This window comes from Tribolium madens, unplaced genomic scaffold (genome assembly GCF_015345945.1).
Source record: "Tribolium madens isolate multiple individuals breed KSU strain unplaced genomic scaffold, Tmad_KSU_1.1 Scaffold_19;HRSCAF=116;Tcas5.2_LG9, whole genome shotgun sequence".
Classification (NCBI taxonomy): Eukaryota; Metazoa; Arthropoda; class Insecta; order Coleoptera; family Tenebrionidae; genus Tribolium; species Tribolium madens.
In genome coordinates, this window is record NW_025400983.1 from 5,038,409 (window position 1) to 5,049,046 (window position 10,638).

The following is a 10,638-nucleotide window of genomic DNA, read 5'->3' on the forward strand; positions in this document are numbered from 1 at the left end:
TATTTTTTAAACATTTTCTTATCGAGAGCTAACACTTAAACATGTATGGGTGCAATTAGTAATGTAAATTAGTATATGCCATTTTAAAAAGTAAAATAAATTATTAGTAATTGTATAATTTGTTTGTTAGCAACTTCAGTTAGAAATAAATGAAAGAGTTGTAGATTTTAGAATTTTTGTTTCACAAAATGTTTAATAAATCTGTTTTTAGGAAATGCATAATTATCTAATTTTATTTTTTAGATATAACATTCTATGATGTTCTATATTTAAATAAATAAATTCGTTATTACTAAAAATTTTCTATAAACCATTTGCTGAATTAAAAAAAACAGTATTATTAAATTTTGGTGGAAGCGCCGGGGTAATAAATTGAAACCTTTTCAGTTTTTACCACAAATGTTTAATTATAAGTTAAATAAACAATTCGCATGACATAATTATTTTTTGTTGAGTATGGAATTTTCTGTATAAAAAAATGAAATTCAGATTTCATAATGTAAACATCGTTTTTTTAAGATTTGTGACAATACATATAAAAATTAAACATATTTGTTCAACACCACACAATGTCTTTGTTTGACCTTTATTTGAAAATTTTAAAGTGTTTTCTATCAAAAATTTTACATTACTATAGTCTTTTTTGACCTGTTTTAGAAGAACATCAGTAATTCGTTTTGTTACAAGTGTGATTTAACAAGATTGCACCAGTTCAGTTACTTTCAAAAATTCAAATTATCCTCTCAAGAATCACACCCGTGACAAACTAAAGACCTCTGACGCAAAACTTAAAAATTACGAGTGTCGAGTGACTCCTCAAATAAAAGAAAAAAACTCACTTTCAGGGGCAATTAAGAGGGAGCTTTATTCGGAGTTCCTTTTCACGATCACTCTGCCGTAGAATGGAAGCAGTTGTTAGTATTTGGAGCGAATTTAGTCCAATAAATACCAGATTACATTCGACAACCGAAATAACTCAACTTTATTAAAGTGTAATCGCACAAAATATTTGAATAAAATTTGTTCTGGATTTGTAGCTGCGAATGTAAACACACGCCTGTTGAAACTTTACATAGCACAACGGTATTAAATTTAAAGTAAAGTCGACAGATATTTATCGCAGAGCTTCACGTATGCGGGCGTTTTAGCCAAGAAAATAGCTGTTTTTGCTGTTATAAATATTAATAAGCACTGTTTTTTACCACCAAATTATTTAAACTTGTTTAAACTAGCCACGCTCTAAAGTTGTGAATTTACGATGAAACAAGTCAGTTGAATAATTTCCTCCTCTCCCACCGAGGTTGACCAAACCCTTTGAAGTTCTCCAATTCAAATCTAGCGGAAATTGGGGAGAAAATGCTTTAAATCGTGGAGACTTGTTTGCTGATCAACCCTTGGGTGTCACAAAATGCCTTGTTAATAAATCGATTGCTATTAAAACACTTTTCTGAAGTATAAAAAACGAGAAAAATAACAATTCTTTTGCTGTGTTTGGACTAATTTCATTAAAGAACAATTTTCTCAAGCCCTGGATGCAACTATTTTAAAAGTGCATCCAAATTAGCCCCTCCTTTGAGCTTTGAGTTGATTGAACTAAACTCTACCCCATTATAAATAATGTAAAATTTGTTCCATCACGAAAAGTGTGCTATTTTTGACAGACTGCAGTGATGCACCACTCCTTTAATAACTTTTTCGATCTTAAATCGGATTTTCGGTTTAATTAATGCAAGAGCGGAGCAATGATAAAAAGACCACTTTTCCATTAAAAATGAAAGCTTTTTCTTATTTAAATATTACAGCACAGTCGTGTTACGTAACGCTTTTAATGTGAAAATTAATCAACCACTAATTACGTTTCTTATTTCAGAAGCGTGAAAAATGAAGAATAAAATTGAGCACCTACGAAAATGAGCCCGTCAAAAACCGATTCTAGAAGATGTGTGCGGCCGCCGCACTTCGATATCCTGTAAGTTATTTTCTGTTGTAGATGGTGCGTGTTTCGAGGATTCGTTAAAATTTAATTACACTATTTTTATCTTTGGTTTATCAGCAAGTACATTAAATTGAAATTACCTTATTTAATATCTACACATAGCTGCAGGAATATTTCACAAAAAGAAATAAAAAAACACTACAAACAAGTAGTACAGCTTCAAATTAAGGAAAGAAAATGAGATATTGTAAATACCTTTGAAAAAACATTTTCTAAATTAAGTCCAAGATTTAATTGAATTGTGTTTTAATTCAAGACAATATCAGGAAAATACCATAATCCACTGTTTTTTAGGAAATATTTTTTCTCGAGTTTAGACATTAATGAAGAACTTAATTAACTCAGTTGTTGAACTAGTTTTCAACGAGATGGTAAACACAATTTTTTCAAAAAACTGAGATTAAAGCAAATACTTATTAAATATTTTTTTATAAATCAGTGTTTTCAAATAGATTTTTCAGTTTTAGTAAATCTAGGTATAAAGATCTATTAGTTTTTACGATATATTGAGCCTTGCTCTTCAGACCATAAAAACATTATTTTGAAAAAAACCCTTTAATAATAAATAATAAATTCAAAAAACAAGTAAAATCTGTGCTTATGATAAATAAATTATTAGATAAATTGCGATTAGGATAAACGTTAAACTGTGATAAATTGTGAAAAAGCAACGTTTGAATTAGATTACTAGTGCCAAGTGTGATAAGATAAGTAATAAATAGTAATTAACAAATAAAACTTAATTATAAAAAATCTCACAAAAATAAGCTGCGGTTTAACACCGAAAAAGTGTGTTAAACAAAAGAATATGATAATAACAGCAATAATATGTTAAAACACACGAATTACACTAGAACTCAGGATCAATTAAGTTACATTTGAAAAATGTTATTTTTATAAAAACATTCACAGTAGATCATTTCCAAATATTTTTTTTAATTCGTAAGAGCAACAATCAGACTAAAACAAAACTAAAAAATCATAAAATTTATGTAAATTAATTTACAAAATAATTGTAGTTGAAAATTGAAATAATAAAAAAAAGAGAGAAAAGTAGGTGGCATTATAATATAATTTGCAAAAATTTAAAACTTCTACTAATTGTTGTTTTTGTCTGATCTTGAAAATACAATATGCTGTATTTTTTACACAGAAATATCTTTAATTACTTTAACTATACACTACAAAATAAGTCGTAATAAGAAAATATGACATATTTTTAAAAGTAGAAGCCCAAATAGTCAATTCCAACCAAACTTTTGTTTTAAAATATACGTTGAACAAACGTCAAAAATGCATTCTTTATAAGTTTTGATTCAGTACAACTACTTTATTTCTAATATATAACAGGCGTTTTACAATTGAGGTAAAAAAATTGATAATAGTATGTATCTTCCACAAAAAACATATTGCAATTTTTAATTGTTAATAAAAACAATGACATTCTTTATTCTGTTTTCTTTAACTTTAACTCAAATTGATAAAACAACGTACAAATTTTTCCGTAGTATTTACAATAAAAAATAATGTCAATACAATAATGCTACAAAACTTCAATAAACTGTGTTTTAACTGTTTTGTAAATGTCTCAAATCATCTTTTTTTCAAGAAATAATTATTTGTTTAGGTTAGAACATGGATACAGGATGCTTCCATTAATAATAATAAAGTAAAACCTGTTTTCAAGTGATTTTTTTAATAACTTTATTGCAAATTATTTAGAAATAATTTTTTTGCAAATAACAAAATGTGTACACATTGTACACAAAATTCAAGTCATATATTTTTTAATTTTGGTGGATGCGCCGGGATAATGTTCAATTCTAATGTTGGTAATTTTCAAATATATATTGTTTTTTTTTTAGGTAAATACAAATAAATTGCTAAAACTTTAAAAAATTGTTTTCAGTAGAAAAACTGTAATCCTCCAAAGCATGATTTAGCAAAACGTCTTCTCGTTCAATCTTTTTTTAAAAGAAAATGAAAGCCAAATAAATTATTACTTAAAAATTTTGACTTAAAAATATTATCTTTCTTATAAGAAGTTGATAAAAAAATAGTGATCAAAAAAGCACAATTATACAGTATGTCCCCGGATTGGGTTTACAAGAGGAAAACATTTTTTATTAAAATTATGTTTTTCACAACATTTTTGTTATATAACTCATTTGTCAAAGTGACATCATTGTCAAAATAATAAAACCGCCAATGTGATAGTACTTACAAAGCAGAGAAAAATTAGTCCAAAATCAAGAAAAAAAAGGACTTTCCTGAGTACTGAGAATAATGAAGTTTTAATTACAGATTAGCTGGTTTCAGGTAAAGCAAAAAAACTTTCCTTTGCAGTTTTGGCGTAAAATCAAAGTTTTTTTTTCCTATTTTTTTTCCTTTTATAAAGTCAATCCGGGGACATACAGTAGATAAGATTAAAATATTATTGAGCTAAATTTAAAAAAATTCCAAATTGTTTTTTTCACTGTTTAGTTGAGTCTTAAAAACGCAAAATGCTCTTTATTCTATATTACTACACTTGGATTTACCTATAGAAAAAAATTTGATAGTTACACAAATATGTAATTTTTTTAAAAAAAAAGCAAAAAGTCAGGTATCTTTAAAAACGCATAGATTTGCGTAAGTTTTACGATAAACCGCTGTGAAATATGGTGTACATTTGTTGGAAAGTTTTTGAATTATTTAGAGTTAATTTGGAATTATTGTATTATTTTTGACTTGCTAAAACCCTCCCTCTTTTAGAGCAAACTGTGTTGTTTTTTGGTCCCAACGCAACAAAAATGATTTTTCCAAATAAAATCCTAGTTGTTTCGGTTACATTTATGTAGATTCGTAGTGAAATAGTCACGAGTCGTCGCTGCTTAACCAAATTTAATCTGGACACGCACCAAATGAAGTACTTAATTAAGGCGTGTGCGAAATCGCGTGCGAAAATATCGCACCCTGGTCCTAATTGTCGCCACTCATTTGTACATTTATCCCGACGATTAATTCTCGTGTTGCAGATGGTTGCCTCGCGCAGCAATGAGGTCCGTGGAGGGCGATCCTTCAGACTGCGTCCTCGTCGTGGGGGTTTCCCGGCCAAAAATGGCACTGGCCATCCTCACCGTCATGCTAATATCTCTTTTCTTGACGTTTCACATGATCTACGACAGCGCCCTTAACAGTTTACAAACGAATACGCGAGATCACACCCGTCCGCCGCTCCTTCTCTTGTCCAGAAGACTGTATCCGGCGGCGGCGCGACGCCTTCCTCAGGCAATCATCATGGGGGTGAGGAAATGCGGGACGAGAGCGCTGCTGGAGATGCTTTATTTGCATCCGATGGTGCAGAAGGCTTCCGGAGAAGTGCATTTCTTCGACCGAGATGAGAATTACAACAAAGGATTGGAGTGGTATAGGATGCAGATGCCGCATTCCTATCATGGACAGATTACGATCGAAAAGAGTCCGAGCTATTTCGTTACGCCGGAAGTAAGTAAATTGCACAAGAATACAAAATGGGGTATTAAAAATTTTTCAATGTTTAGTAAGCGCCTCGTACAAAAATAAATAAAAATTACATACATTAAACGATAGAGCAAAGTGCTCATTTTAACTTTTTATTATTAATAAGAAAAACTATAAATAATAATAAATAAATAATAATAAAAAATTCATTAATTAATTTCGATTTTTCCGAAATAGTCCGTAAAGTAACTTAAAACAGTCCATAAAGTAGTACTTTTTCGGACTTATATGTCATTTATTTAAATCGTCCGTAAAGTTGACTGAATAGTGAAAAGTGCGCATATTGTTTAAATTTTTGCATATTTTTTCTAATAATCTCTTTTAAAACAATATTTTTTGTATTCGTTGAGATGTTTTATTTAATTTTTTTAGTTAATAAATTTTCCAATTATTACAAAATACTTAATTAATTTTGATTTTTCTGAAATCGTCCGTAAAGTAAACCAAATAGTCCGAAAAGGAACTCAAAAAATGATTCTTTTTTTAATCTTTAATTTTTATTTATATTATTGATATAAAGTAAGTAGTACTTTTCCGGATTCATATGTCAGCACTTATCATTTATAGAAATCGTTCGTAAAGTTGATGGAATAATGAACAGTGCATATGTTGTGTAATATTGTTCAAATTTTTACATAATCTTTCTAGTAATCTCCAGTAAAAAAAAATTTCTTAGGTATTCGTTGAGATGATTTATTAAATTTCTTTTTCGATTTTCACCAAATTTTGATTTTTCTGAAAACGTCAGTAAAGTGAACGAAATAGTCCGTAAAGTAAGTCAAAACCGAAGTCAAAATAGTCCATAAAGTAGTACTTTTCCGGACTCATATGTCATCAACTATTGAAATCATCCGTAAAGTTGACTAAATTTACCTAAAGAATTACAATTTTTTTAATTATACAGAGTGTGGCAGAAAACTTTCAACTAACATATGAGACCAGGAACATAGAAAAAATCTGTCAAAAAATTTTGACATATATTTTTTTGACATTTGACATATTTTATGTATATTTTATGATATTGATGATCTTGCATATGTTTTTTTTTATAATTTGTAGTTAAGGTACAAAAATTTCACCAATAAAAGCCACAAATAACATTAAACAGAGTTTCAATTTAGAATACAGCTTCTTTGTTTTCTCTTCTAATAGCCTGTAGGAAAAAAACTTGGAAAATTATATTTCCAACAGAAATAAATAGAGTCAAAGTGCAAGATTTTTAACTTTTTTTCCATTTTCTTGGTATTTTACCTAACATGGCATTTTTCTCTGGGGCCCGAGTTCTGGCGCAGCCTGTATTTATTAAGTTTTTACATTATTTTTTTGATTAAATGACAATATTTCGATCCAATTTATTTCTAAGCAAGTTTATAATGCGCGAGTTTGTAAAGCTCGCTAGTTTTATCGTTTGAATAGACCCTTGACATCAATATTCTGTTATAAATTTCCAATTTAAAATTTATTTTTCAGTTTGAAAAGCTTTTTCCCAAAAATAAAGTCGTTGAAGCGTTTGTACAAATAAATTGTTTGTAGTACGTACACGTTTGCATCTATATAGAATAGAATTATAAAAAAATTAGAATTATCTTTAGGTGGAGAGAAATAAAACACTTACAGAGTTGTAAAATTGCTGTGATACATTTTTTAATATTTTTGTGACTTAGTATTTTTTTTAACTCGACCCAATAACGTTTCATGCGCATTTCTAAATCTTCTACAACGTTGTTGCACTTTTCCAAGTCTTTTGGACCACCATAAGGCCATTTGGTTCAATTTTAACATTTTTGTTTTTTTTTTATTTTTGACAAAATTTTGGGTGATTTTTGGTACCTGAACAATCTATCGCCAATAACTCCGGAATTATTAGCGATAACCTCTATGGCGTTGGAAAAAAAATTTAATTTTCTATCTTATACAAAAGAATCATTGTTCTGCAACAATTAGTTATTGAGAAAATCGCTAGTAAACGCAACAACAATGACTATACTTGACTACTAGTATAACTTTTAAACTATTGGAAATTGGCAGTTTTGTTGTCGCTAAACGACTTTCGAAATATTTTATATAAGCAAAATTTAAAACATAACTTTTGATGTACAGTTTCGGCGCAATTTAAACAAATAAAAAAAATGAGATCTTTTTGGCTCCCAAAATTTCAAAAATTTGTGTTTTATTGCTATAACAGGCTCCTAATAGGACCAAAACTTTTTTAAAATTTTTAATTTTTGTGATTCTATGACGTTTTATGCTATTTTAGACCCCTTTAAGTGCATTTCGGTCAATTTTGAAGTTATCAATTTTTAAATTTTTGAGAAAATTTTGGTGTATTTTTTCCAATAACTACGAAATTATTGACACTAGCTCCTTATGCTCTAGTACTATTAAAAAGCAATTTTTAATTTCTATCACAGGTATAAAAAGATTGTTATTTTATGATAAATATGTAACTTATGGAGTAAATTACTGGTAAATTACGAATATTTAAAATATAAACTCGACTATAACTAAATGCGAATAGTTTCGGACGCCAATTGATGCCCCGAGACATTTTACATAGTAGAGTTCAAAACATTAACCATTTTCAATTTACATAATATGCAAAAATGCAAAATATTCAAATATCAAACTTTGAAATATTTTATTTTTCGAGAAAAATTTATATTCAGCCTTTTGCAAAAAATAATTTTCGCGTTTCTACATTATCGTTACGTGCTTAGAACAAGCTCTCCCTTATCTACAAATAAACCATTTCCGAGTTTGATCGGAAACAGTAGATGAACAAAAAGTTGATTAAACTAGAATAATGTATTCAAAACAATGTGTTTAAAACGGTTGTAGCTTTATTCTGTATTGAAGTAAATAATTTAACAGATAAAAAGTAAAACAAAGCCTTTATAACGCCATGCTGATTCTTTTTTCAACTGCAAGGTGCTTCTAAGTTTAATGTAGCGCAAGTTAAACTTGATAGTTTTAGAACTCTAGGATGACTTTATTAAATTGACACCGACTCTTGATTTAATTAGAAACATTTAAACTTTGCAAAGATTGCTTGAGATTTTGTATTCTATTAGTTCACTATTACAAAAACTTGTTTCAAAATCATTAATTAGTTCACCCTGAAACTAATCTATTATGCAGAAATAATTAGCCAATATTCAATCAATTTTCTGTTGTTAAGAAACGCTTTAACATTTAATCGATAAGACCAAATTACCTTCATTACAAAATGTCGGGGGTAATCAAAATAATTTGCGTTGGCGAACGTGAGTTGGCGTGTATCGTATTTACATAACTCCGCCAGAGTTCAACGAATTTTTTACAAAGTGTGGGCAGAAATTTTCAATTCCGCCATGGCACACACAAAGGGAAGAGTTTTGCGTTATCATAAAGTAAAATCAAGCGGAAATTAATTGACAACAGCAATTCGGTTTTTACGGGTAAATAATTCGTGTTTTTCGAGTGGGATTTTTTTGTGGGTCTAGGCTAAAAGGGTTTCAAGATCACAAACACAAAATGGGTCGGTTATGAATAATAAATATTATTAGGAAATTATACAAACGTCGTTAAGAGGTAAGCTCGCGTCGTGACTACCCAATCTCATTTATTATTAATGGCCAAAGTTCATTCCTTGAAGATAATTTCTTAAAATCTTCCTCGATTCTCATCCTTTCCCTTTTATTAATCCGAAGTTTTCTTCTAACCCCATTACTAATTTCTGACACTATGTAAAAGAAAAACTGCGAGATGCCCCTTCATGAATTATTTAAAACAGCTTTGCCAACATAATAACACAGAAACATGGAGGTAATTGATACCGTTTTAAATTAGTATGCTGTATGAGGCATAAATTCACCTAAATACAGGTCCGAAACGGAATTTAGCATGTCATAGATGTAGTCAAATACACAAACGGGTCAATAATTTATTAATGTCAATTAGGAGTGTATTTAGTAGCAAAACTTTACAATTCAAGTTAATTGAAGTCATTAGGGCGTCTTTTAGCCCGTCGACGTGGCAATTTTCACACTCTTAAAACTAATTGCGCTTTAATTAAGTGTTATTACTTGCAGAATCACTCAAAATCGTCATTAATCTCATTAATATAATGACATTAATGTAACTTAGTTGTAAGTGCCAATCAAGAAAATAAACAGGTTTGTTATTAAATAGCTTTTTTCTTTATTGTTGAAAATGTCACAAGAATAATGAAAGTGGAATTAATATAAAACGCACGCTATAATAAAATTATCTCACAACCATCTCTATCAAGATCGATTTCCTCTTCTTTTCCATTATCTTCTAATAAAAATAGTACGCCCTTAAAAGGTTGCTTAGAGATTTGATCACTGAATTATAAAAGGGCAAAATTTTCGAATATCTTGAGCTTGAAATCGCTTTTCGCTTATTTATGATGGGGGAATCCTAAAACGTATTTCTTTACCTTCCAATTTCAAATTTCATAACTGAGGAAAATATTTATTTACATTTATTATGTAAAGCTTTCATTATACAGGGTGAGTGATTTTTTATTGAAAGTACAAAGGAATTGTTTCGCCTTTGCGTTGTGAAATTGTGGTCATTGTTTATCATTGTTTATTTTACTCCTTAATTAACAAATCAAAATCTGTTTTTCCAATAGATCATTAAACCAATACAAACACGTAAAGACAACAAAACTCGGGATTTTTTTCCATTTAAAGAAAATTTTAATAAGTAATATAATGTCCTTTTCAATTTCGAGATGCAATTTAATGGTATAAGCGATTTAACGACATTTTATTTTTAGTAAAAGCTTTTCATATTGAAGAATTAGTTTTAAATTGGGTGTTTATAAAAGGAAAATGTTCAAATCTTTCTATTAAAAAATTTATTCCTCCTCGTTATGATTGAGATTTTCTCTGCAAAGCTTGCATATAGATATAAAAATACCAATGATAGATAAACAGTAATTTTGCAAAAAAATATGAAGAAATGAAAAACCGATCAAGACAGTAAAAAACATCTTATGGTAAAAAAATGTCCATGATTTGTTAGAAATTTTTTGAATCAAATTGGTAATATTTTGATGTCCCACTTTTCCATAATATTGAAATAAATTAGTAATTATAATTTTTGCATTC

At 29.0% G+C, this 10,638-nt stretch overlaps 1 protein-coding gene across 1 annotated transcript in view; it reads left to right on the forward strand.

Moving 5' to 3' along the window:
- LOC123015185 (heparan sulfate glucosamine 3-O-sulfotransferase 5) overlaps positions 1 to 10,638 on the forward strand; it is a 57,807-nt gene that overhangs the window by 44,018 nt on the left and 3,151 nt on the right. Inside the window, exons 2-3 of the mRNA XM_044414788.1 lie at positions 1,871 to 1,969; positions 5,014 to 5,482. Coding sequence (XP_044270723.1) covers positions 1,911 to 1,969; positions 5,014 to 5,482 — 528 coding nt within the window. The 5' untranslated portion in view covers positions 1,871 to 1,910. The remainder of the gene's footprint in view (positions 1 to 1,870; positions 1,970 to 5,013; positions 5,483 to 10,638) is intronic.